Consider the following 27127-nt stretch of genomic DNA (forward strand, 5'->3'; position numbering starts at 1 on the left):
TTTTAACGAAAACCAAACCCGTGCCTTGGTACACTTGCTTGAAGTCAGACTCAGATGTCACCGGTTGACCTGAAACCTTAAAATCGGGTACCAATCGCTGCGTCTCGTAACGGCGCACACGCTCGGTTTTCCGCCAGGCTCTAGCTTAATTAGGGGGGGGGGGGGCGGCGACGGGGTCGTACCCACCCTCACCCCCTCTCGGCCGGCACGCATGTAGAGAACCAGGTCCGGTGAGGACTAAAACTTGGCACCGGTTGCTGCGCCTCGTAACAGTTACGGCACAACCGCTCCTTTTTCGCGAAACTCTGGGTCAATTAGGGGCGATATGGCTAGGCGAGGGGGTCGTAGCGAGACGATTTAAGAGGAGGGGGAGGGGAGTGGACGGTTGAGGGTAGCCGGAATAAGTGGAGGAGCTCCTTTTCAGCAAAAATCCCCGGGTTGACTGTTAGTGGGTCCAGGTCATCTGTTCTCCTCGTTGTCCAAAGACTCCGAACAGGCCTATATCCCAACAAAAGACGTAGCATAGCTACGTTTCCATGACAGGTTTAGATATAAATCGATTTAGAACTGCGAGGAAAGCCGACTTGCTCGGTCCGAATGTTGGGCCGACAATGCTGACTGACTGAGTCCACTCTTGACCCCGACCTTCCTCCACGGGTCACCACGCGAGCTGCGCAGTGCGCATAGCCGGCGATGGCGCGGAACCCCGGTAACTATTGCGTGGAAATTGCTCTTCGATAGTTTATAGTTTGCGAGATACTGCGTCATTTGTCTGATAATGGCGTAACAGGGAGACTGTGACCTCCGGTGACCTGCAGGTCGTTATCACAGGCTTGAACTGGTCATGATGCTTTCGAAATGCGCTCTGACGATCTATCCAGTCTGCCTCCTGGCATTATATCAGGACTGGAGACCAGTTATGGCGACCCGCGCTGTTACCCACCGGCCGGGGGTAGGAGCGGCCACCATCAGCACAGTGCGCTTATGACGTTAAATAATTGGCAATACCTGTCACCATGGAAGCCCACATTCCACCCCACACATTCTGAATTATTAGCAATGCCCAGTCACCATGGAAGCCCACATTCCACCCCACACATTCTGAATTATTAGCAATGCCCAGTCACCATGGAAGCCCGCATTCCACCCCACACATTCTGAATTATTAGCAATGCCCAGTCACCATGGAAGCCCACATTCCACCCCACACATTCTGAATTATTAGCAATACCTGTCACCATGGAAGCCCACATTCCACCCCACACATTCTGAATTATTAGCAATACCTGTCACCATGGAAGCCCACATTCCACCCCACACATTCTGAATTATTAGCAATACCCAGCCACCATGGAAGCCCACATTCCACCCCACACATTCTGAATTATTAGCAATACCCAGTCACCATGGAAGCCCACATTCCACCCCACACATTCTGAATTATTAGCAATACCTGTCACCATGGAAGCCCACATTCCACCCCACACATTCTGAATTATTAGCAATACCCAGTCACCATGGAAGCCCACATTCCACCCCACACATTCTGAATTATTAGCAATACCCAGCCACCATGGAAGCCCACATTCCACCCCACACATTCTGAATTATTAGCAATACCCAGCCACCATGGAAGCCCACATTCCACCCCACACATTCTGAATTATTAGCAATACCCAGTCACCATGGAAGCCCACATTCCACCCCACACATTCTGAATTATTAGCAATACCCAGTCACCATGGAAGCCCACATTCCACCCCACACATTCTGAATTATTAGCAATACCTGTCACCATGGAAGCCCACATTCCACCCCACACATTCTGAATTATTAGCAATACCCAGTCACCATGGAAGCCCACATTCCACCCCACACATTCTGAATTATTAGCAATACCCAGTCACAATGGAAGCCCACATTCCACCCCACACATTCTGAATTTAAAAACCAGCCTGGCTATCACAGTCACGTGGCTGGATCCATTGACCATTCCCAGAGCATATCACAGGGCAGCGCCGCGGCACGCCGCAGCTCTGTTGAACTTACCGGGCGTTCTTCCTGTAGCGCCGCAGGCTGATCTCGCTGAAGCGCGTGGGAGACTCGCTCTTGCGTCCTCGGATGGCGGCCAGCATGGTGCCGGCGGCGAGGGAGACTCCGAGGCGAACTGACGGTGACGGACGCCTCGTCTATGAGGGCAGCGCGGCTGGCCACGACCGGCTGAATCTGCCTCCGCCGAAACGGACACTGACACTGGCGTCCGCTGTCACACTGCCACTGGCTGTCACCGTAACGGACACTGACACTGCCACTGACTGCCCGTCAGACACTGGCAATGGCTGTCACCGTAACAATGCTCACTCGAGTGAACAATGTCACTCGCCTCCACCGGAACAGCACCCACTCGAGTGAACACTGCCGTTAGCCGTCACCGTAGTAGGCACTGCAGCTCACTCGCCGGCACCGTGACTCGCTGCCACGCTTGGTCCCACCGCAACAAACGCGTCACTAGCTGAGACCGCGCTAGACGCTGTTCCTTGCTGCCGGTGTAGGTCACTGCTACTGTTCCTTGCTGCCGGTGTAGCTCGCTGCTACTGTTCCTTGCTACCGGTGTAGCTCGCTGCTCTGTTCTTGCTACCGGTGTAGGTCGCTGCTCTGTTCTTGCTACCGGTGTAGGTCGCTGCTCTGTTCTTGCTACCGGTGTAGGTCGCTGCTACTGTTCCTTGCTGCCGGTGCAGCTCACTGCTACTGCCGTGTGCTGCCGGGGCAGCTCACTGCCGCCGACAGACGCTGCCCTCGCCGTCACTGGAGCGCTCAGTCGCCGTCACGGGGGCAGTCACGACGGCCGCCACGGGGACCGTCACGCCGTCGGCTCGGTGAGTGTCGGAGTGCGCCGGGCGCGCCGGCCGGGCCGCGGCGGGTCCACGACCGGCCGGTCCTTGACTCGCGGCTCCGTTGTGTCGGCTGCAGCGGACGGGCGGCGCCAGCCGAGCGTGTCGGCCCGGGCGTCAGCCGCCAGCCGCCAGCGCCGGCCGCCTCACCTGCCGGCGCAAACAGACGCTCATCAGCCGGGCCTCCGCTCCGCAGGGCCGCGCCGGGCCGCCGGCCTAATGGCGCAGCGCGCAGGGCAGCCGCCCGCCGGCCGCCGGCGGCGCGGCACTTTCACGGGCAGTCGGCGGGGAGCGGGGAATCGTCCGGCAGTCGGCGGGGAGCGGGGAATCGTCCGCCGGCAGCCGGGAGGTGGAAATCGCGCCGGGCATCAGACCCACTGCCCGGTCACGCCGCGTCCCGCCGCGTCCCCAGGCACCGTGACGGGAAATTCCATCGCTGCCAACGATCGGCGGACACAATGCCTCTCGTTTACAGCCTCGGCACCAATGGAGGGAGGGGCAGCTGCACTGCGCCGGGACCTGACCTTCGACCGGTGACTGCGCCGACTGACTAACCGTAACCACCTTGTGTGCTGCGGTCAGTCACACATCCGCCCGGTGCGCTTCACAGTCCCAGCCACACAGTCTCACAGTTCCAGCCACACAGAACCACAGTCTCGACTACACAGTTCCAGCCACACAGTCTCACTGTTCACAGTCCCAGCCTCACAGACCCACAGTCCCGACTACACAGTTCCACAGCCCCGACCACACAGTTCCACAGGCCCAGCCACAGTTCCACAGCTCCAACCGGCAACCACACAGTTCCACAGTCCAGATCATACGGTTCCACTGTTGCAGGCACACAATCCCAGCCACACAGTCATAATAACGCATTCACAAAAGTGTCAGAAAAATACCCTTCCAACCAATGAATGATCAAAGTTCGTCCCGTCTGATTTTTTTTTCACCGTAGGTGAAATAAAATAGCTACCGTTTAAAAATGTTTTTATCACTGCCTATATGAAGATACACATTACACAGTTACCAGTGGTTTCCGCATGCGATAGGATGAGCGATAAACGATAAACGAGGATTATCGCTGTTAAGTAAATCGGTTATCGTTATCGTTTATCGCTAAATTTTCAGAATTATCGCTCATCCACTTATCGCAAGTTACAAACATGATGAACGATAAACGATAAAAAGTAATACGGGATGATGTAGGTAAAAATGGAAGACGATCGACAGTGTATGCCGCGCGACAGTACGACAGTGTATGTGTGCGCAACCTGTTGCCATCTGCTAAGTGTATAGATCTGCAAATAAACTTTAAGTACACTTATTTAAGCTGTATTTCTTATCGCTTTTTGTTATCGCTGTTAAAGAACAATTATCGTTATCGTTGTATCGTTTATCGTTTCGTTATCGCCGTTAAAAAAAATCATCGTTTTCGTTTTATCGTCTATCGTTTCGTTATCGCTGTTAAAAACATTATCGTTATCGTTTTATCGCTATCGTTGTTAATTTTTTGAAAAATGTTATCGTTTATCGTTATCGCAAACTTTCTTATCGTTTTATCGTTATCGCAGGTCCGAAAATTAGTTATCGCGGAAAGCACTGACAGTTACACACCTATACTTACTATACGATGATGTATCTTCAAACATAACGGTGTTCAAAGATGGCTGCGCCGTGTCATTTTATAATATTCACCATTAATAAATAATGATAGTACCAGCTACCATCATACCACGTTAAGAAAATGCCATTTGCTCTTTATCTCATTTGGGCGACTTATAAGATTAAATTATGGGGAGAAGGGAGTGAAAGACAAAGATCAGGTTACGATAACAAACACCTGTCGCTCTCGTTCGCTTCGCTATAGGTTACGTTCCCTCTCGTGTCACGTGTTTTGACACACGTGACGCTCCCTTCCCGTCAATATCTGTCAATATCTGTCGGACCCGGTGACGACGATTTGTGATTTTTGGGCGACCGGGCTTGAAGGTCATCGGCGCCGTCCCCTCCTGTCACCCATACCTGTCCCTGCCCCCACCTGTCCCCTCCTGTCACTAATACAGTCCCCCCTCCCGTATGTCGCCCATACCTGTCCCTGTCCCCACCCGTCCATTCCTGTCCCAGTCTGTCTGTCCCCGCCCTCGTCCCTGTCGCCAATACGTACTACGGTACTAGGGGAAGTTGGGGGAACGCCGAATACTTTTTTTCTGACGCCCGTAGCACGCAAGGTAGACAACATAAGCTATTCTTGTTGGCGTCATTCGAGAGGCCAGTCTTTTGCCTTTCAAACATACCAGGCGCATTTGATGAATTCGCATACCGTTAAGCGCACAAACTAAAAATATCAAAGAAGTGACTTTTTCGGCGTTGCCCCGGACTGCGGGGAAAGCCGAAAATGGGAGAAATGATCTACGGGGAATGCCGACATTGATGTTTTGCCACTTTATCTCAAACTTTATCCAGAATTTATCAAAGCTGACACGCGTTTTAAGAGCTTGAGGACGCTTGGTGCACACTGGAAGTTATAATTGTGTGATATAATAAGAAAATGCCGGGTAAATAATTCCTTATAGGTAACAGGCCGTTGTGTCGGTTGAAAGTGTAATTTGTGTGTCTAAAAATTCGCGTTGCTATTCTACAGCAGTTAAGTCCACGTAGCGTGCTTTAAAGTGCGCAATTGCACGTTTTCGGCATTACCCCAGCCAGCCATACCTACTTTCATTTGCAGGCCCATAACTTTTCAACGTGTCGTATAAATTTCAAATAGGCAGCACACTTATGCAAAGACATGCTGAAGATTACTTGACCGAATTGGCCAGACAAACGGTAGCATAATGAGTAAGAAATGCAGCTTCAAAGGCGCATGTAGTACAAGGAACGCGTACCTTGAAGAGGCTCTTGGCGCCCTCACAGCCGAAGTATTCCGAATGACGACTCGTAACAAACATGCGATAATTGTAGTCACTTAAGCTTCAGAGCATCACTGACAAGTGGCATCCATGTCTTACGGTTTTCGAAATATCTCGAATTTCGGCTTTGCCCCAACTCCGGCATTGCCCCAACTTCCCCTATTATTATTCTTTTTTTTTAAATTTTTTATTTTTTTCTAACAGAATAATTATCTTGAATACAGAAATGCCTACATTATCCTCAATATACCCCGACAACACCTGCCCTGCCGGCGCCCTCCTGTCGCCTGCCGTCAATACCCGAGTCCGTCCACGGCCACGGCCGCCCCGGCGCCGGCGACGCTCTCGCGGCGGCTGCCGTCACGGCGTTGTTTTCGTCCGTCCTGGACCCATACATAATGAGCGCGCCGGCCCCCCGGGGCGGGGGTGGCGCCGGCCAGCCCCACCGCACGGTAACGACCGCGCGGCGGCCAGGGTAGCTATATGGCACCGCCCCCGGGGGTCGAGTATAGGAGCTGGGAGGGAGCCTCAGCCATCCCAGACGGACTTTGGTCCATAAAATCACAGTCACAGTTGACTTAATAAAATCCTCAGGTTACAAACAACGCTCCATAGACCACTGCTCATCGGAGACAGCGGATGCCGGAGTCTCCGATGCCGGAGTCTGTCGGAGACAGTTGTTCTATATACCCTGGCGGATGCCGTGTCTGGCCAGTGTTCGGACAGTGTTGTTTGGACATTTTCACAACAGGTCTAGAGGGACAGGCTGGTACGCAGGTAACCATGACGTTCGCAAATCTGACATGGATCATGTTGGATATTGTCTGGGGCTGGGCACTGAAAGTGAGTGTTTTCCTGCCGCTGGCAGCGCGTCACGGGCTCCCGGTGGCAGAGCTCGGCGCTCGGTGACGGGCGGGCCGGTGTGCGGGGTCTGCGGTGGCCGCCGGTCCCGGCCCGCGGGGCTGCACTGGGAACTCCTTTGTCGCCGCACCGGCTGGGAGAGGGCGGCCGGTCGGCGGTCCGGTCGAGGCCGGATGTGGCGCGCTGGGAGCCTCCGCGGCGGGCTTCACACGGCACGGCCGCCCCCGATTACAGCTGAGCGCGCCGTGGGACCGGGACCGGGAGGCGCCGGCCGCCGTGGCGGCGCGGCAGGCGTCAGCCGCTGCCGCCGAGACGGGACATTTAAACAACTGGCTATATGAATATGAAATACTCCTATGTCCGTGAGTTCATCACCTCATGTCACTGTCATCCATGTTCACTTTCCACGCTATACACTTCACATTCGCAACAGTAAATCGGTTTCATCTGTGTGACCCCAGTTGAAGGTTTTCTGAAAATCCGGTATTGGCGTATGGTATGAGGTATGAGGTAAAGGGTTTATACACAATTCGATGTATCCAACTACGCATGCTCTGTCATTGCCATCGCGCATCTTTCGTTTGTGAATGTAACAATTGTGTCCCTTTAAAGCTCTATGATTACTGATTATCTTCGCAAAGGCCAGCTATCTCGTGGCCTCTACATTTGGATCGGGCCGTCGTGCTACCGCCGACACGAGCAGCGTTCTCGTGCACTGCAGGCATGTGAATGGCAATAGCCCCGCCTCCCGAGAGTTCACGGGTCAGCACATGTCAGCAGGCGAGGCAGTCGTGTTTGCATGTCTGTCAGCAGCTGCTGTCTGGTTTCCAGTAGTTAGCGACGGGCGCAGGAAACAAGAGCGGTGAGCGTGGCTGCCAGTTCTCAGCCAGGCCGTTTCGCCACCTAATTTGTATTCAAATTTACCTCGGTAGCGGCGCCGCCCCGCCCAGGGGGCGGTGGTATACAGAGGTCGTGGCTGAATGGTGAAACACTTTGCAGGCACGCTGCCGGTGACTGGTGGGACAGACTGGAGGGGCAGACTGGTAGGACAGACTGGTAGGACCGACTGCTGGGACAGACTGGAGGGGCAGACTGGTAGGACAGACTGCTGGGACAGACTGGTGGGACAGACTGGTGGGACAAACTACTGGGACAGACTGGTGGGACAGACTGGTGGGACAAACTACTGAGACAGACTGGAGACGGGCTATGGTAACAGGCTGCTGGGACGATGGCGACAGGCTGGCCTGGCAGGGACGGTAGGGGACGCTCCACAGTCCACCACCTTGGCCCCGGCAATGGATGAGCTGCTCAAAACAAAACTATTCTCCGTTCAAACCACCCGGGGATAAGAGCGAATGAGCCGGCCCAATGGAAGTGACGAGCTGTAATCGGTGCCCACAAGGTTGGTCCGTGGGTAGGCACCTTACCTGGCCGGTTACAAGCGTCTTCCACAAATCACACGCCGCCTGTGCCGTGTCGGTTTAATGGTGGGCATAAAAAGGAGCGTGTTTCCCTTCTCGTCTCCCCTTGTCAGACGTTTCAAACGGGAAGCGCCGCTGTTGATCTGTGTATTTCGGCTGGGTGTTTTTCTGTTTCCGGCCGTTTTCCTGCCGGTGTGGGGCTGAACACGTCGCTGCAGTGTGGCGCCGGGGACCGATCTGAGGAGGGAGGCCCACCTGCCGGCGCCGGAAGCCGGGCAGGTGGCGACTGCCCGGGCGGAGCGGCTCGTTAGTCGTCTGGCGGCGGCCACATCCGGCGCCGCGCCGCCCCTCCCGGCTCCCACGGTGGCCGGACCGTCCGTCACGAACCCCCGTCCGGGCGGCGGTCAGGTGAGCGTACACCGGCCCCGGCGGAGCCGGAGCACCGTCGGACCGGGACAGACGCTGCCGATCGGAGCCAGCCCGGCCCGCCGCTCCTCCGCCTCCGCAGTGGCCGCGGGTTCGGCTGCCCAGACCGAGAGAAACGCGGCGGCCGAGCTGCGCCAGGAGGTGGGAGGAGGGCCGGCCGGCCGGGCACGCGACGAGACGGCCGCGCCGCTGCGTGAGCGCCCCGGGCGCCGCCCACGCTCGGCGACCGGCCGCGCGGGAGCAGCGGCGCCCAGCCACGACCACTACACGGCGGTGGCGGCGCACCTCTGGTCCTGGAGTGACCACGGACCAAAGTGAGACACGACGACGCATGGCGTCTGTTGGCAGCCGCTCCAAAATCAACGGCAAATGGGTATACATGCCTGCATTAGTCGGCATGTATGCAGATAGATTTCTGTAGGTAACCAGAATCTATGCGATTCGCGAATGCTGCTTCCGTTGTCTTGCATTTCCCGACGTGTTCCGGCTCATTTGCCACTGTGCGGGGTAGACGACATATGTTACAATGGAGCGTTTAACGTGCCACCGTCAACCCAGACACGTGGAGAATAGCTGTGCCATGCCATGGGACAAATACAGGAGCTCCGAAGTGGCCGAACCCATTTCGAGCGGTCTGTCGTTCTCGTGATTCAGCGCTCTTGTCCAATCACGTCTGGGCGCCGGGGTGGAAAAACTACCCAACTAAAAACAGTGGTTGCGGGGTAGCCAGCTCCAGTGGTAGGGTTGGAGATCACCGGCCGGCCACGGGACCACGTGAGTCAGCACTCACCCTCCCCGCCATCCGTGGGATGCGTCATCGTCACGGTCTGACACAGTCCAACAACCGCGCCAGTGCGCCATGCCTGCGAGCCGAGACCCGAGACCGAGCGAGTGCTGAGTGCGTGACGACCGCGAGCCGCGAGACCACGCCAGTGCGGCACGACTGCCGAGACCGAGCGAGCGCGTCGATCAAGCAAGTGTGCTGCGAGCCGGCAGTCGCGAGATCGACCACGAGAGAGTGCGCCGCTACAGCGCGTCAGTCTCTCAATACGAGCACAACCAACCAGTCATGTCCGTCATTATGCATCATGTCTGTCCTGCCCCCTCCGTAGGCACCTGATTCCTCGGTGCCTCTCGTGCCCGGTGCCGTTCAAGAGGCATCTCGAGTTCATTTTAGTAAATGTTATAAGCACAGCAGTAGGTACCGAGGTACCGAGGTAATAGGTACCGAGCGCCAGTAGTAGTGCCTTCTGGTATGGCTCCGAGTGTTCAGCGCGAAACGTTCTTTTTGTAAAATCGCGCTCAATGTCGACACTGCCAATGGCCAAGTTATCACTGCTACGAAGATATCATACAAAGCAGACAATGCATTGCCATTTGGGGGAGGGGGGAGGAGAGCTAGTAAATGTTTCGACGAACACGACGGTGCCGTTCCTATGAATTAAGTACCTACCTATATTCCATCAGAGGCATTTTATGGAGCCTTAACACCCGACGCAGAACACATTACGCAGAACACTTCAGTTTTTGACATCCAAAACGATTGAGGGAGGCGTTCTGTTATATGAACGCGTCCCGGATCGGATTTTACAATCCATCGGTACTCAAATGGAGAGAGTTAACCAAGTCGGCAATTGGCATGTTTTCAGGGGAAGACTCACCTCCGTTCGAGTATCCGACGCTCTGCCGAACAACGCTGCCCTCACGGTGTGCCCACACGCGACACGTGCACCCCCGCTCCCACCTCTCGGCTCTCTTCCGAACGCCGCCACACAACTGCCGCTGCACCTCCCCTCCCCCGGCCCCGGCCCCAACCGGCGCGCCATCCGCCAATCAGCGGCCGGCGCGGCGTGACGTCACGGCCCGGACCGGAGCGACGCACTCTGCTCTACATCGGGGAAAAATGAGACACAACACGAGCACGGGACCAGGACGGGCTGCCAATAACATCAGCCGTCAAACGGGGTAATTTTCGCAATCGAATATAGGCACTTCACTTGGGTGGCCCTCAGATCAATGACTAATGTGCTCGGCCCAGCTTATCAAGTTTGTTTGGCAGTTTGGCAACGCTAAAAAGCCGGCTAACGGATTGTGGAAACACAGCATCGTGTTTCCTGATAACACGCCAGCGTTAAAAACTTTCGCGAAGACCGGCGGAGAACGCTTCTAGACTGTCGGAGACCGTTCTCTCGGGACAACTGACAACTGACAAGTAGGCCTGGAGTGTACTGGGTCTGGTGGTAGTATTGACTTGGTCGATACAAAGCACACTATTCGCTCAGGGCCACGTCGTGTGATTCAGTTTCATGCTGCAAAATTAAGCGTCATTTGGTCCCTATTAACGTTAAAACCTATCCTTAGTAAGGACGGGTTTTCGGCATATACACATCACCATTCCACCGTAACGCAGATATCGACACCGGACTCGATCGCCAGCTCTCAACAATAAGCCGCCCAGTTGACACATTCGTCGTCGGTTTATACCTATGTTCATTGTTCATACACGAGTCAAGCATTTCAGCGATTAAATATCCAATACCATATAACATGTCTTACAAACGACAGCCTAGCCAGCACGTTACACAACTAAAACTGGTGTCACACAGCGGTGTATCTCACGGGACCGCCCAGACCACCAGCCGGGGCCAAACGCTGCTCAGTGCCCTAACACGCCGACGACCACGGGCAAACGTTGAGCGGGTTGTGCCCAGCAAACAAACGTCAGGTACTCAGCAACACATGATCGACATCGTGACATAATTGATATCGATTCTGCCGTTCAGAGTTGTAAAATTTATTTGGCCCCCGATCTTTTCGTTTGCTGGTAATTTACTTACATCATCTGTTTACGTTATTTTGCATTCTGAGTTTGATCGTGTGTCTGCGCTACTGTGCGGCGGGCCTCACTGCTGACTTACGGTACCGATACCGATACCGGTGCAGGTACTGAGACCCTTCAGTACCCCGGGCAGTACCGATACCGGTGCAGGCACTGGGACCCCACTGGACCCCGAGCGGTACAGGTACCGGTACATGTACTGAGACCCCACTGGAGACCGAGCGGTACAGGTACTCAGCTCCCACTGGCAGCACGGCAGCTCCGGTACTCAGCTCCCACTGGCGGCCCAGCAGCTCCCACTGGTGGCCCAGCAGCTCCCACTGGCGGCCCAGCAGCTCCCACCGGCGGCCAGCAGCTCTCACTGGCGGTCCAGCAGCTCGGGGCGCCGGTACGGGTAGCCGGTGCTGAGCCCAGCGCGGTCCAGCTTCCTCATACACGCCTCAAAGTCCTGCTGACCGAACTGCAGCGCCTTACCCTCCGAAATGGTCTTCGTATCCACGCCCTTGGCTTCTTCTTTCATCTGAAAACAACGCAAGTACAGTTGACTGCAAAATGACGTTCCACTTTTCATGGGCAATCAGTTGCCTGGAGTGGTAGACTGTGCCGCATCACACGGACCGATGTGACAGTTTAATGCTGTAACCCAGACCTCACCATCGACAAGCTTAATTACGTGATAAACGGCGCAATTCAGCGTTCCAGTCAACTGATAGCTTCTGAGGAGTGGAACAACATTGTGCATGCACATCATGTACGTCGCAAAAAAATGCACTAAAATAGCCCCGAAATCCAATTTACGTGCAATAATACATATACAAATAAAGAAATCGTTGTGAAAAACGACGTGGTTTGGTCTGAGGTGCTGGTCTGTCCCTAAGGGTCTGGTCTGAGCTGTCTGTGTTTGTCGCTGTGGCCTGTCTGATCTGAGCTATTTGTCTGTCCCTGTGGCCTGTCTGAGCTGTTTGCCTGGGCTGTTAGCCTGTCCCTGAGGGTCCGGTCTGAGCTGTTTGTCTGTCCCTGTACGGCCTGGTCTGAGCTGTTTGTCTGTCCCTGTACGGCCTGGTCTGAGCTGTTTGTCTGTCCCTGTACGGCCTGGTCTGAGCTGTTTGTTTGCGGTGTTTGTCTGTCTGCCTGACAAGAGGCCTGGTCGGAATCGGCTGCTGTGCTGTTGTCAGCTGAGATCCAAGCCCCTGATTGGTTGAGGTATTGATGACGTATCACACCTTCCCGCGCTGTGACGTCATACCTCTGCTGACAGCCGGCTTTTCGGCTGCTGGGAGAGGGCAGCAGCACGTCAGCCGAAATTCAAAATGGCTCGAAAGTGGCGCATGTAAGTCAAAGCGCAGCTTTCAAAGTCAAAGTGCAGGCGGTTAGTTTTTATATAGGTACGATGTTTTCGACGTATTTTGTATTTAATATTTTTCACGAAAGATAGCAATTATTTCTTTTTCATGGCGCAATGTGCGAGTGAGCCTAAAAACAGCACCTACAAATCGAAATGCCAGCACTGCCTCAATTATCAATCCTGTAATTTTTTCTATAGCCTCGGCAAATAAATCTCAGAAATATAGTGTAACGGAAGATAGTCGTTGAAAAAAGCGCGAAAATGCTACCTCTCCTCAAGTTTCAACCCTCCAGCTGACGTTTCCTGTCAGCCGATTATGAACAAGCCCATCAGCAGCGCGGTGTGGGCGGGGCTTATTCTCGGCTGACAAAGTTCTGTCAGCCGATTCCGACCAGGCCCAAGAGGTTCCCCGCTCGGCCGGTGGCGCCCCCACCTTGAGCATGTTCTCGAAGGCGACGCTGGAGATCTGGGCGAGGCCGTCCACGCCGGCGGCCATCATAGCCACCTGCGACTGGCAGGCGATCATGAAAAAGTCGAGCAGCAGGTAGGCCTCCTCGACGGTCTCGCCGCACACGACCACGCCGTGGTTCCGCAGCACCAGCACCTGCACGGACGGACGGAACGGAATCAGCCACTGGGACGGGATCAGCACCTGCACGGAGGGACGGACGGGATCAGCCACTGGGACGGGGTCAGCACCTGCACGGAGGAACGGACGGGATCAGCACCTGCACGGACGAACGGACGGGATCAGCCACTGGGACGGGATCAGCACCTGCACGGACGAACGGACGGGATCAGCCACTGGGACGGGATCAGCACCTGCACGGACGGACGGAACGGAATCAGCCACTGGGACGGGATCAGCACCTGCACGGAGGAACGGACGGGATCAGCACCTGCACGGACGAACGGACGGGATCAGCCACTGGGACGGGATCAGCACCTGCACGGACGAACGGACGGGATCAGCCACTGGGACGGGATCAGCACCTGCACGGACGGACGGAACGGAATCAGCCACTGGGACGGGATCAGCACCTGCACGGACGGACGGAACGGAATCAGCCACTGGGACGGGACCAGCACCTGCACGGACGGGATCAGCCACTGGGACGGGATCAGCACCTGCACGGAGGGACGGACCGGGACGGGTAGGCACCTGCACGGAGAGACGGACGGGGTCAACACAGGAAGGGACGGAACGCGATCAGCACCCGAACCGAAGGTGAGAACGCCATTAGCAGCTGAGGCAAGCCAGCACCTGGTGCGGGATCAGCAGCTGGAGGGAGGCACAGACTGTATTAACACCCGATAGCCGGAATCAGGATCAGCATATGAAGAAGCGGTGTCATATCGGAGCGAGCGGATCGAGCAAAGTACAGGGTGTCTCGGAACAGTTTACCCAAAGAATCTTTAATAAAACTTGCAATTTTTATTCAGCTCGTCTGAAATTTATACGATACTTAAACAATACAATGAGAAATGAGTGGGCAAAGTTTCATGCGAATCGGTTGTGTTTAGCAGGGATGGTGGCACGTAAAAAACAACGTATGATTTTAGCGCCAGGGCGCATCCCAAAAAAGTTTCCGCGCGTAAATTTCCATACCACTTTTACTTCAGGATCATTTATTTCACATCGTGACTGTCCTTTCCATCATACAATGGCTGTTCTTGGCAGTCGTGTCCAATAATCACGGAATTGGGAATCGTATGCACATCATTCAGGACAGACAAACAATATACGACCATACAGCGTGTAAAAATATACCTCATCATGCAGTGTTCTTCTTAAACAGGGAGAACTAGTCATCGCCATACTGTTCCCTCAGCAGCATCGCCCGGTACTCCTTCTTAAATCTGTGCAGGCCTAGCTCGCGGAGTGCTGCTGGGAGGCTGTTATACATGGTCACAGCGCTATACAGAAATCGACGGCGGCCGGCCTCCGTTCGGATCATAGGCGTGTCCAGATGATCGGCTTGTCGAGTGCCGCGGCCATGCACGCTCCCTCGACACGCTATACTAGCACGCAGAACCTCGGGCTGTCCCGTGGCGAGCATCTTCTTCAGCAGCATGACTGATTGAAATCGCCACAAGTTCTCAGCTGAGAGCCATCGCAGTTCTCTCATGACGTCACTTATATGATCGAACTTTCGGCGACCCGAGACAACGCGAGCGCCGAAGTTCAACAGCCTCTGAAGCCTACTGGTCTGCGTGACACCGCAGACACCGTAAACACTGATGGCGTACCGAATCGTTGACACAGCCAAAGCCTGCACGAGCGTGACTAGCGTGTCCCTGGGTAGGTAGTGTCTGGTGTGGCAGAGGCCACTCAACACTCCTGTACAGCGGCGCACAACCTCGGATACGTGAGTGTCAAACGACAGGTGTGCATCAAATGTGACGCCAAGGTTCTTCGCCGTCGGTGACTGCTCTATGGTGGCGCCCATAAAATCGACCGTGATGGGTGGAAGTTGCCGTGTGTTTTGGCGTGTGCCGATGACCAATAATTGAGTTTTGTCTGCGTTAACTTTGAGACCGTTTTTACGAAGCCAAACTGCGAGCGCTGCTAAATTTTGCTCCATGCACGCCACCAGAGCGTCAGCGTCCCGGGGGCTACCGAACACGGCCAACTGAGTGTCATCACAGTACTGCACTAGACACGTGGCATGCGAGACACTCTCAGGCTGAAACAACGGCATGTCATTTGCATATGCACTGTACAACAGGGGGCCCAAGGCGGATCCCTGGTAGGTGCCAATGGGGTTGGCCAATGGTTGAGAGAGCATGCTACGACCGTCCGGTGTCCGCGTCACAACCTGTTGAAAATGGTCACCGAGATAGCTAGCAAACCAGCGAGTATCGACACCATACTGTTGGAGTTTCTCCAGTAGCCGGTCGTGAGGGATGACGTCGAAGCATTTGGACAAGTCCAACATGCACAGCAACGCCACCTGCCTCCGGTCCATCGCCTCAAACATCCTGTCAGTCATGGTGAGGAGTGCTGTCTCTGTCGAGTGGTTTGTGCGGAACCCGTGCTGACATGTGGAGAAAAGGTGATGTTCGGTGAAGTAGGAATAGAGCTGCTCATAAACGATTCGCTCTGTGATTTTGGCTATAGTAGGAAGGATAGCTATGGGCCGGTAGTTTGAAGTGTCAGTGGACCTGGGGCTCTTTTGGATAGGATGGATTAGTGTCATTTTCCAAGGTCGCGGGACTGTGTGAGAGGCCAGACTGGAATTAATAATATGTGTTAGAACATGTGACACAGCTGGGAGACAAGACTTTATAAAGCGCACACACAGGCCATCTGCACCACTCGCTGAACTGTTGCTCATAGCGGCGACAGTGCTGACTACTCGCTCCGGTGTAACCGTCTGCACCACAAAACCGCCGGCGACAACTCGCGGCAGGCGCACCGGCAGCTCCGGCCCGGTCGAGTCAACCTGACGGGCGATCCGAGTGCCGATGCTAGCAAAATATCGGTTCATGTCGTCGGGACTGGCACTCGGAGCCGACCTCGACGCTCTGCCACCCGAGACCACGCTCCGCACCGATTGCCACATACTGCCCCTGCCGTTCTCCTGGATCCGCCTCTGGATGTCTTGTCGGCTGTCCCGGCGGATAGCAGACTTGACCTGCCTGTTGAGTTCCCGGTACCGGTCACGGTCGCATCACTCCATTTCATTTTCACACAGTGTTATCATAAGACCATGAGAAGGAAATAACGTAAATTAGAGCGCATTTGGATCATTTTTGTCGTGATAGGTGCACTTCAAAGAAATGACCGCTTAAAACTCCGATGCAAGAAGAATTTATTGGAAGAAGAATTCATGGAATACAACTAACAGTTTTTCCGTAGATAAACCCAAGGATAAACCTGCACCTTCACTAGCGGCGGAACATCTTTAAGGGGGGTGGGGACTGGGGGGCACTGCCGAATTTTGGTCCCATTCTTTCCATGCAACGCCCATAGGGCTAATGTTAAAATGCCAAAATAAAAGGAGGCACGTTGCCCCGCCCCGGTGCCCTCCCCATTCCGCCGCCTATGTGCACCTTATGCTTCAGTGCAACAGCAAAAGAAAAAAAAGAAGAAAAAACGATGCACGAGTACGAGTAGTGATTAGCAGCAGAGCTTCAGTGTTCTTCAGCACCGGGGTACTTGAAATGCTGTCCACAAATGTTCATGCGGTCGTCGATCATTCGATGCAATATTGGCGTGTTTTGCTTTTGGGCTTTGGTCAAATGTTTCCAAACAGTTTTCGTTCATTCGTAATGTGCATTGCTAGTGACAATGCAAGCCCAACTGAGAATTCGATCTCTAATGAACATCGTAGCGTTTGTGGACACCCATTTTGTTTCCATATGCTTTTTATGCAGCCTACGAGTCGTCATATGGGTCAATTATAGGCGCTAGCCTGCTGCTGAACATTGGCTGCTAAAATCGCATGATTTTTTGACACGCCACCACTCCTGCTAAGCAAAACCGATTCGCATGAAACAGTTTGCCCACTTACTTCTCATTGAATTGTTAAGCATCGTATGAATTTCAGATGAGTTTAAAAAAAAATTGCAAATTTTATTAACGATTCTTTGGGTAAACATTTTCCGGACATAACGAGGCTTGAAATGATCTCACGCATGTCAAAGTGTTTTTATTTTAGGCAAAATAAATATCTAAAACAGTAAAACAAGCTTTCGGCATTACGCCATCATCAAGTTTGAATAAATTAATTAACATGTTTTTGATTTTCAAAAGCTAGAGCACAATCATATTGTTCCAGGCATCCTCATAGCAGCTCACTTTTTTAAACGTATTGCAATACGTTGCAAATAGTGTGGTACATTGCACATGGCAAGTAAATAATGTACAACAATGTATCATTACGTACACTACAACATGACATGCACACAATATATCATAGGTACAACAATGTCAATAAATCTCACCTCAACATCAGCCGCATGCATCATCAACACCCGGTCAGTAAACATTGACATTATAATCATATTGAAAAACATTGCCGCTGTTCTTAGCTCGATTCCAGTCAACCAGTCGTGAGTCGGGTAAGTCAGTTAGGTGCATGTGTGTGTGCGTGTGTGTATGTGTGTACGTGTGCGTGTGCGTGGTAGAGTAAACATGTGAAACAAAGGGTAGACATAAGTGAGTGAGTGTATAAATTTGTGAGTGAGTGAGTGAAAGAGTGAGTGTGTGAGTGAGTGAGGGGGTGAGTGAATGAGAGAGAAGTGTGTGTGTGTGTGTGTGTGTGTGTGTGTGTGTGTTATGACCTATGGTTTACGAGCGAGGGGCCATGAGCTTTTCATCATGTTTAATGTGGGCCTTAGGTCTCTAATTTTGATGGATTCAGTGATTTTTAGTTCAGCAGAATCCCGTCCCCAACCGATTATATCAATAGTAAAGGCGGAGTTGATTTCAGTGCTACTTGCGTTAAAGTGCGAATCAGCAATATGTTCACCTAGTGGGGTGTCCGGTTTTCTCAGGCGAGCGTCACTTAGGTGCTCGTTGAATCGATAACGTACAGGGCGGGTGCTTTCTCCGATATAAAATTCAGTTCGTCCGTTTCTTTCACAGAGGCTACAGGTAATTTTATAGACTACGTTTTTCTTAGTACACTTACCCTTCAGCCCACTCTCACAGGTGTGACAGTGCTTAGTCCCGGCTGGGCAGGGCGGTTTAGAGAAGGCGGAAGAGATAAGTTTGTTTCCTACTGTGGGACCACTAATCCAGGCTACTTTGATATTAGTTTTAGATCTTCTCAAAACACCATTGACTCTTCTAACGACGTTTTCGTCTAAATAGGGAAGCCGCATGAATATCTCGTTTTCTTTGTTGCGCTGAGTTTTACGTTCACTACGCTTGCGAAGGTTATTCTTTATGCTCGTGTCTAGCATGGCTGTTGGGTACCCGTTCTGCTCAAACAGAAGTTTTACCCGCTTGACGCTGCGATCCCTCGTTCGGTCGTCAGATGACACCCTCATCGCTCGCTTGATCTGGGAATTGAGAACGGCCTTCTTGGTACTCATGGGGTGGGCGGACGTAAAGTGGAGAATGATCGGGGCTGCCATCGGTTTAAAGTATAATTCCGTGGTGTACTCACCGGTGGGGTATACTGTTATGCAGAGCTGGGCGCGTTCCTCGATTTTCGGTAGTGCGTTAGCGTTCCTGCGTTCCTCCGGCCGCGGTTAGTGCGTTCCTGGAATAGCGTTCCTCATTTTTTTTCGCTCGGTGCGTTAGCGTTCCTGCGTTCCTGCGTCCCAAACTGTTAACCCTCGCCGGCCGAGGGGGGGGGGGCGGGTGCCGCCCCCCCATAGAGTTTTTTCGCGATAGCTCCGAACACGCTGGCGATAGAGAGCTGAAACTTGGCATACCTGACCTTTGATCCAAGCCGGATCTTTTGACACCAACCGCATTTTTGGGTCAGGTCAGGTCACTGACCTATGACGTCATAAGTGAACCTCTGCACGGTCTTCAGATGTCGCAACTTCGCAACGCCCTCACTGCCAGGGGAGATGTCACAGGGAAATGAAACTTGCAGGATCTAGTATCCATTATGAGTCCCACAACTTGTATATCTCGGATTTTTTCTAAAGGTCATATGAGGTCAGGTCATTTTCGTGACCTCACCATTATAAGTCAATGGGGAAAAATGAAAACTGCTATTCTGGCGCCGGGAACGATCTCCAACTATCTCAAGCACACAGAATCGTGATTTGATGCACTCCTTGCAAGGTTAGATGCGTCACTTTTGCAATGTTGACCTTGCGTGACGTCATTTATGACGTCATCAAGGTCATATTAGTTTTTCGTCAATAACTCTTGATCAAATTGAGCTAGCGAGTCGGGAAAGCCACCAATGGACTCAGGAAGACCTGTCGAATCGAATGATATGCGACATGACCTCTTTCGACCAGCTTCGTGACCTGGGGGTGCTGACCTGACCTTGACCTGAGGTCAACACCCCAAGTTGACCTGACCCGGACAAAAAGTATATCATTCGACGCGCCTGAGCGAGACGAACACGATGCTGCCAAAATCGGCGCTCTGCGGCCGTTTTTTGCGAAGTTATTCACCAAAAACTGAACCGTACCTTGGGGCACTTGACCTGACCTCAGAGGTCACTGGTTGACCTAGGACCTTAAAATCGGGTACCAATCTCTGCGTCTCGTAACGGCGCACACGCTCGTTTTTTTCCGCGACGCGCTAGCTCCACCAGGGGCGAAACGGCGAGGGGGGGGGGTCGTACCCGCCCCCCCCCCTCGGCCGGCGCGTATGTAGAAAACCAATAGGTCCGGCGAGGGTTAACCCGTATTGTATTCAGTATTCTGGCTCTAGGTACCAAGCAGCAAATGATACCAAAATCAGTGCAACGCAACACTGTAGCGGACAAAGTAGGCAAATCGCGCCAGTCCAACACTACAGGCGTGTTCTTCACAACCGAAGTCGTGGACAAAGAAATACCGCCGAACCACGCGGCGCGGGCCCAACCAAACACGGGGCGAATCGATCACAGAATACCCAGAATGGCGACGCGGGGCCGAAAAGCAACTCGACATCTCTTTTCCGAATCGAATATCTGAAATACGTTTTACCAATATCATCCGTAGGGTTTTCAACAAAAATACGACCTGCTTAAAAACAATAGTTAAGTTGAAAGATGTATCTAAGTAAAAGTTATCATATTTCCTTTACACATTTGATGCCTGAAACCGAATCGAATAGTGAACATCACCACTAAATCTAAACAAGCCTTCCTCGATTCGACCGACAAGTGGCGCCTCTACCGGCAAACACACGTACTCGAGATTCAAACATTTGACACAGAGGTCATTGGCAGCAATATGATTTTTCGGGTGGTTCCGCAAGAACACAGGAACGCTTCAAATTTCGGGTGGTGCGTTCCTCTTACTTGCGTTCCTTTGAACAACTTTGCGTTCCTGCGTTCTTGCGTTCCTAAAAAGGGCGGTGCGTACGTACGGAAGAACGCAGGAACGCACTAAAGGAACGCACTTGCCCAGCTCTGCTGTTATGAGGGTATCTAAGAAAGGAAGTTGACCGGTGCTGAAGGTAGACTCCATTGTGAAGCTTATGGATCGGTTGTAAGCATTAATACAGTTGAAAAAAATGGTTCAGGCGATCAATCCCATGTGTCCAGACCCCGACAATATCGTCAATGTAGCGTAGGTAAAGGGCAGGGGCAAATTCTAAGCTCGACATAAATCCAGTCTCTAGTATATGCATAAAGGTGATCGCCACGGGAGGGGCTATCCTGTTTCCCATCGCGATGCCTGACGTTTGCTTGAATATTTTAGATCCGAAGCGCACGAAATTGTTAGTAAGAACATGACTCAGCAGTGTGCGAAGATCCGAAAGTGTGATTCCGAACAAATTGACTTTGGTGATATTATTTCCTATCAGGGTTATCACAGCATCAATCCCCTCCTGGATAGGGATGGTCCCGTAAAGGTTACACACATCTAGAGAGAAGATGATGGATCCAGGCGGGAGGCTCTTGGGGAAGGCAGCGTTGAGTTTAGTAAGGAAAGCCTCTGTGTTGGGTAGATGTGCCGGAATAAGACTTAGAATTTGGGTAAGAATACACTGAATGAACCAGGACAGCTTATCTAGGGGATCACCGCATGCTGAGACTATGGGGCGCAGCGGGTTACCTGTTTTGTGAGTCTTCGGTAGACCATATAATTCTGCTGTTCGGGTGTGCTGTGGGAGAAGGCGTTGTATGTAGTCGTCTGGGATTTTTTGTTTCAGAGTTGATTTAATGAGGTTTTTAGTTTGATCTTCTAGTCTAGGGGTCGGGTTAGTCTGAACTTTTTCATAAAAGGTGACGATGCTTTCTGCCTTTTCTACATAGTCTGACGTATTCATAACTACCAAGCTTTTGCACTTATCAGATCTTTTGATGATGATGTCTTGGTCTTCTTTGATGGCTTTCAACTCTAGCTGTTGTGCGGGTGTCCAGTTGAGTGGTGTCTTTTTTGCTCCTTTGTAGATGCCGATGACTTTCTTTTTTATATCCTCCAGATCGCGTTCTAGATCATTTGATACGACTGGTGGTTGACTGGCGATGGTATCAGAGAAGAACGGGCGTGGCATCTTGGACACTACTTCCGCTTCATCTCCGTCTTCTTCTCCTTCTTCTCCGTCTTTTTCTTGGCTGAGTCTGTCCGGCGGGCTTGGGCCACTTCTCTCGGCTCTTTTCGTCTCTATCACGTTCTTCCATTTCAGTCCGTAAAATGCTCTTTCCAAGCCGACTTCCACAGATTGCAGCAGATCATTGGACACACGATTAGTCAGAGCGTACTTTGGGCCCTTACTCAGAAGGTGTAAGGTGTCGGTATTTAGTCGTTTGTTGGATAAATTCACGAGCTGAGGCTGCCCATCTCGTGACTGTGCTACGGCGGCGTCATCGATGGCGGGCTGACTTGTCGGCTGACGAAAAGAGCCGAGAGAAGTGGCCCAAGCCCGCCGGACAGACTCAGCCAAGAAAAAGACGGAGAAGAAGGAGAAGAAGACGGAGATGAAGCGGAAGTAGTGTCCAAGATGCCACGCCCGTTCTTCTCTGATACCATCGCCAGTCAACCACCAGTCGTATCAAATGATCTAGAACGCGATCTGGAGGATATAAAAAAGAAAGTCATCGGCATCTACAAAGGAGCAAAAAAGACACCACTCAACTGGACACCCGCACAACAGCTAGAGTTGAAAGCCATCAAAGAAGACCAAGACATCATCATCAAAAGATCTGATAAGTGCAAAAGCTTGGTAGTTATGAATACGTCAGACTATGTAGAAAAGGCAGAAAGCATCGTCACCTTTTATGAAAAAGTTCAGACTAACCCGACCCCTAGACTAGAAGATCAAACTAAAAACCTCATTAAATCAACTCTGAAACAAAAAATCCCAGACGACTACATACAACGCCTTCTCCCACAGCACACCCGAACAGCAGAATTATATGGTCTACCGAAGACTCACAAAACAGGTAACCCGCTGCGCCCCATAGTCTCAGCATGCGGTGATCCCCTAGATAAGCTGTCCTGGTTCATTCAGTGTATTCTTACCCAAATTCTAAGTCTTATTCCGGCACATCTACCCAACACAGAGGCTTTCCTTACTAAACTCAACGCTGCCTTCCCCAAGAGCCTCCCGCCTGGATCCATCATCTTCTCTCTAGATGTGTGTAACCTTTACGGGACCATCCCTATCCAGGAGGGGATTGATGCTGTGATAACCCTGATAGGAAATAATATCACCAAAGTCAATTTGTTCGGAATAACACTTTCGGATCTTCGCACACTGCTGAGTCATGTTCTTACTAACAATTTCGTGCGCTTCGGATCTAAAATATTCAAGCAAACGTCAGGCATCGCGATGGGAAACAGGATAGCCCCTCCCGTGGCGATCACCTTTATGCATATACTAGAGACTGGATTTATGTCGAGCTTAGAATTTGCCCCTGCCCTTTACCTACGCTACATTGACGATATTGTCGGGGTCTGGACACATGGGATTGATCGCCTGAACCATTTTTACAACTGTATTAATGCTTACAACCGATCTATAAGCTTCACAATGGAGTCTACTTTCAGCACCGGTCAACTTCCTTTCTTAGATACCCTCATAACAGTATACCCCACCGGTGAGTACACCACGGAATTATACTTTAAACCGATGGCAGCCCCGATCATTCTCCACTTTACGTCCGCCCACCCCATGAGTACCAAGAAGGCCGTTCTCAATTCCCAGATCAAGCGAGCGATGAGGGTGTCATCTGACGACCGAACGAGGGATCGCAGCGTCAAGCGGGTAAAACTTCTGTTTGAGCAGAACGGGTACCCAACAGCCATGCTAGACACGAGCATAAAGAATAACCTTCGCAAGCGTAGTGAACGTAAAACTCAGCGCAACAAAGAAAACGAGATATTCATGCGGCTTCCCTATTTAGACGAAAACGTCGTTAGAAGAGTCAATGGTGTTTGAGAAGATCTAAAACTAATATCAAAGTAGCCTGGATTAGTGGTCCCACAGTAGGAAACAAACTTATCTCTTCCGCCTTCTCTAAACCGCCCTGCCCAGCCGGGACTAAGCACTGTCACACCTGTGAGAGTGGGCTGAAGGGTAAGTGTACTAAGAAAAACGTAGTCTATAAAATTACCTGTAGCCTCTGTGAAAGAAACGGACGAACTGAATTTTATATCGGAGAAAGCACCCGCCCTGTACGTTATCGATTCAACGAGCACCTAAGTGACGCTCGCCTGAGAAAACCGGACACACCACTAGGTGAACATATTGCTGATTCGCACTTTAACGCAAGTAGCACTGAAATCAACTCCGCCTTTACTATTGATATAATCGGTTGGGGACGGGATTCTGCTGAACTAAAAATCACTGAATCCATCAAAATTAGAGACCTAAGGCCCACATTAAACATGATGAAAAGCTCATGGCCCCTCGCTCGTAAACCATAGGTCATAACACACACACACACACACACACACACACACACACACACACACACACACACACACACACACACACACACACACACACACACACACACACACACACACTTCTCTCTCATTCACTCACCCCCTCACTCACTCACACACTCACTCTTTCACTCACTCACTCACAAATTTATACACTCACTCACTTATGTCTACCCTTTGTTTCACATGTTTACTCTACCACGCACACGCACACGTACACACATACACACACGCACACACACATGCACCTAACTGACTTAGGTTGACTGGAATCGAGCTAAGAACAGCGGCAATGTTTTTCAATATGATTATAATGTCAATGTTTACTGACCGGGTGTTGATGATGTATGCGGCTGATGTTGAGGTGAGATTTATTGACATTGTTGTACCTATGATATATTGTGTGCATGTCATGTTGTAGTGTACGTAATGATACATTGTTGTACATTATTTACTTGCCATGTGCAATGTACCACACTATTTGCAACGTATTGCAATACGTTTAAAAAAGTGAGCTGCTATGAGGATGCCTGGAACAATATGATTGTGCTCTAGCTTTTGAAAATCAAAAACATGTTAATTAATTTATTCAAACTTGATGATGGCGTAATGCCGAAAGCTTGTTTTACTGTTTTAGATATTTATTTTGCCTAAAATAAAAACACTTTGACATGCGTGAGATCATTTCAAGCCTCGTTATATTAATAATAATCATGTCATCCATCCTCGCCCATATAAAAAATTTTCCGGACACCCTGTTTAAAAAGAAATCTGAGCATGAGCGGCAGGTCGGCCGTGGGTACCCTTTTGCGAAGCTTATATCTCTGCAAACACTGGAACGATTTACTTGCGGTTATTTTTATCGGGTAGCTTCATTCCTTCTACAAAGTATTAAACCATTACCGATGCATGTGGGTAACCCCTTATGCAGGTGCCACGTGCAAAACGAAAGGGTGACAGGTTTCCAACAATTGAAATATTTCGATAATTACTGGGCCGATTGCGTTGAAACTTAGCATGTAGGTAGGTACCCACCAGGCAATGCATTACCATGCGTCACGGTTGGGATGCTGCTGCACGTGCGCACGTGCAGGGATCGTTTCCAGATCTCAAGAACGACTGAACCGATTGCGCTCAAATTTGGTACACGGTTAAGAATCGGTTAGAAGGGTGCCATGCAAAAGTCAGTTGGGGCCCAGTTTGCACGTGCACACGTGCATGGTGCCGCTTCCAGATCTCGAGAACGGCTGGGCCGATTGCGCTCAAATCTGGCACATCGCTAGAGGCCGGTTAATAGGGTGCCGGGTTTTAGTTGATTTCGATGCTTGTTGAAGTAACCCTAAACAAAGCCTGTATGAAAGTTGGCGTGTCAGCAGGCACTCATTGGACAGTGCCTTTCTGTACCGCTTGTTTGGTGACTGGTGTGCTATTGCGCGTGCCAACGTGCATGGGTCGCTTCCACATCCGAGAACTGCTAACCGATCTGCTCAAATTTAGTACTTTCTTAAAGTCCGCTCGGTAGGGTGCCGGGCATAAGTAATTTTCGAACCAGCTTGCACGTGCGCACGTGCACGATGCCACTCCCACATCTCGAGGGTGGGCTTCGCCGACTGCGCTAAAATTCGGTACATCATTAGGAACCGGTTGGCATGGTGGCATGCGCACTGCGCAGTATTCACGTCGACTTCGTAAGTCGATTTTCTTTCGTAAGTATAATTTGGTATTCACGTCGACACTTCGTAAGTTTTTATCTACGGAGTTCACGCGATTAAAAAAAAATGCGTAAGAAGTAGGTCATGCGTAAGAAAATTCTTACGAAAATAATCGACGTGAATACGGCCCCTGGTCAGTAATTGGAGTTATGTGCCTATTTAGGGCTATTAGTGGACAGGCGCCGGGCTCGGATTTAGCGCACACGTCACCACTATTACCTTATTCTTGGGTCCGAGGTTTTCCTGAATATCCTTCTTTTCTGCACTGTTGATGAGGATGCCCTGGTAGTCGTGGTAGCTGACTCCGGCGAACCCGTGCACGACCAGAGCCTCCTGTGTGATGGGCAGCAGGCCACACTGCATGGTGGACACCTGTCGGCGCACAGTTACCCGGTAAAACTACTAGTGGGCGATGGACACTGCATGGTGGACACCTGTCGGCGCACAGTTACCCGGTAAAACTACTAATGGGCGATGGACACTACATAGTGGACACCTGTCGGCGCACAGTTACCCGGTAAAACTACTAGTGGGCGATGGACACTGCATGGTGGACACCTGTCGGCGCACAGTCACCCGGTAAAACTACTAGTGGGCGATGGACACTGCATGGTGGACACCTGTCGGCGCACAGTCACCCGGTAAAACTACTAGTGGGCGATGGACACTGCATGGTGGACACCTGTCGGCGCACAGTCACCCGGTAAAACTACTAGTGGGCGATGGACACTGCATGGTGGACACCTGCCGGCGCATAGTCACCCGGTAAAACTACTAATGGGCGATGGATTCTGCATGGTGGACACCTGTCGGCGCATAGTCACCCGGTAAAACTACTAATGGGCGATGGATTCTGCATGGTGGACACCTGTCGGCGCACAGTCATCCGGTAAAACTACTAATGGGCGATGGATTCTGCATGGTGGACACCTGTCGGCGCACAGTCATCCGGTAAAACTACTAATGGGCGATTGACACTGCATGGTGGACACCTGTCTGCGCACAGCCACCGGGTAAAATTACTAATGGGCGATGGACACTGCATGGTGGACACCTGTCGGCGCACAGTCACCCGGTAAAACTACTAGTGGGCGATGGACACTGCATGGTGGACACCTGTCGGCGCACAGTCACCCGGTAAAACTACTAGTGGGCGATGGACACTGCATGGTGGACACCTGCCGGCGCATAGTC

At 51.7% G+C, this 27127-nt stretch overlaps 2 protein-coding genes across 3 annotated transcripts in view; both read right to left on the reverse strand.

The window, feature by feature from the left end:
* Nucleotides 1-10283, reverse strand: part of LOC122387838 — a 26939-nt gene extending 16656 nt beyond the window's left edge. Inside the window, exons 1-2 of the mRNA XM_043378399.1 lie at nucleotides 10173-10283; nucleotides 2050-3041 (exon numbers count right to left, since the gene is read on the reverse strand). Of these exons, the coding sequence (XP_043234334.1) occupies nucleotides 2050-2135 (86 nt within the window). The 5' untranslated portion in view covers nucleotides 2136-3041; nucleotides 10173-10283. The remainder of the gene's footprint in view (nucleotides 1-2049; nucleotides 3042-10172) is intronic.
* A 700-nt stretch (nucleotides 10284-10983) lies between these two features.
* LOC122387852 (alpha-adducin-like) overlaps nucleotides 10984-27127 on the reverse strand; it is a 33029-nt gene continuing 16885 nt past the window's right edge. For both annotated transcript variants that reach the window (XM_043378429.1, XM_043378419.1), the window contains exons 5-7: nucleotides 26153-26305; nucleotides 13129-13299; nucleotides 10984-11870 (exon numbers count right to left, since the gene is read on the reverse strand). In XM_043378429.1, coding sequence (XP_043234364.1) covers nucleotides 11709-11870; nucleotides 13129-13299; nucleotides 26153-26305 — 486 coding nt within the window. In that variant the 3' untranslated portion in view covers nucleotides 10984-11708. The remainder of the gene's footprint in view (nucleotides 11871-13128; nucleotides 13300-26152; nucleotides 26306-27127) is intronic.

This window comes from Amphibalanus amphitrite, unplaced genomic scaffold (genome assembly GCF_019059575.1).
Source record: "Amphibalanus amphitrite isolate SeventyFive unplaced genomic scaffold, NRLGWU_Aamphi_draft 000017F_arrow, whole genome shotgun sequence".
NCBI lineage: Eukaryota > Metazoa > Arthropoda > Thecostraca > Balanomorpha > Balanidae > Amphibalanus > Amphibalanus amphitrite.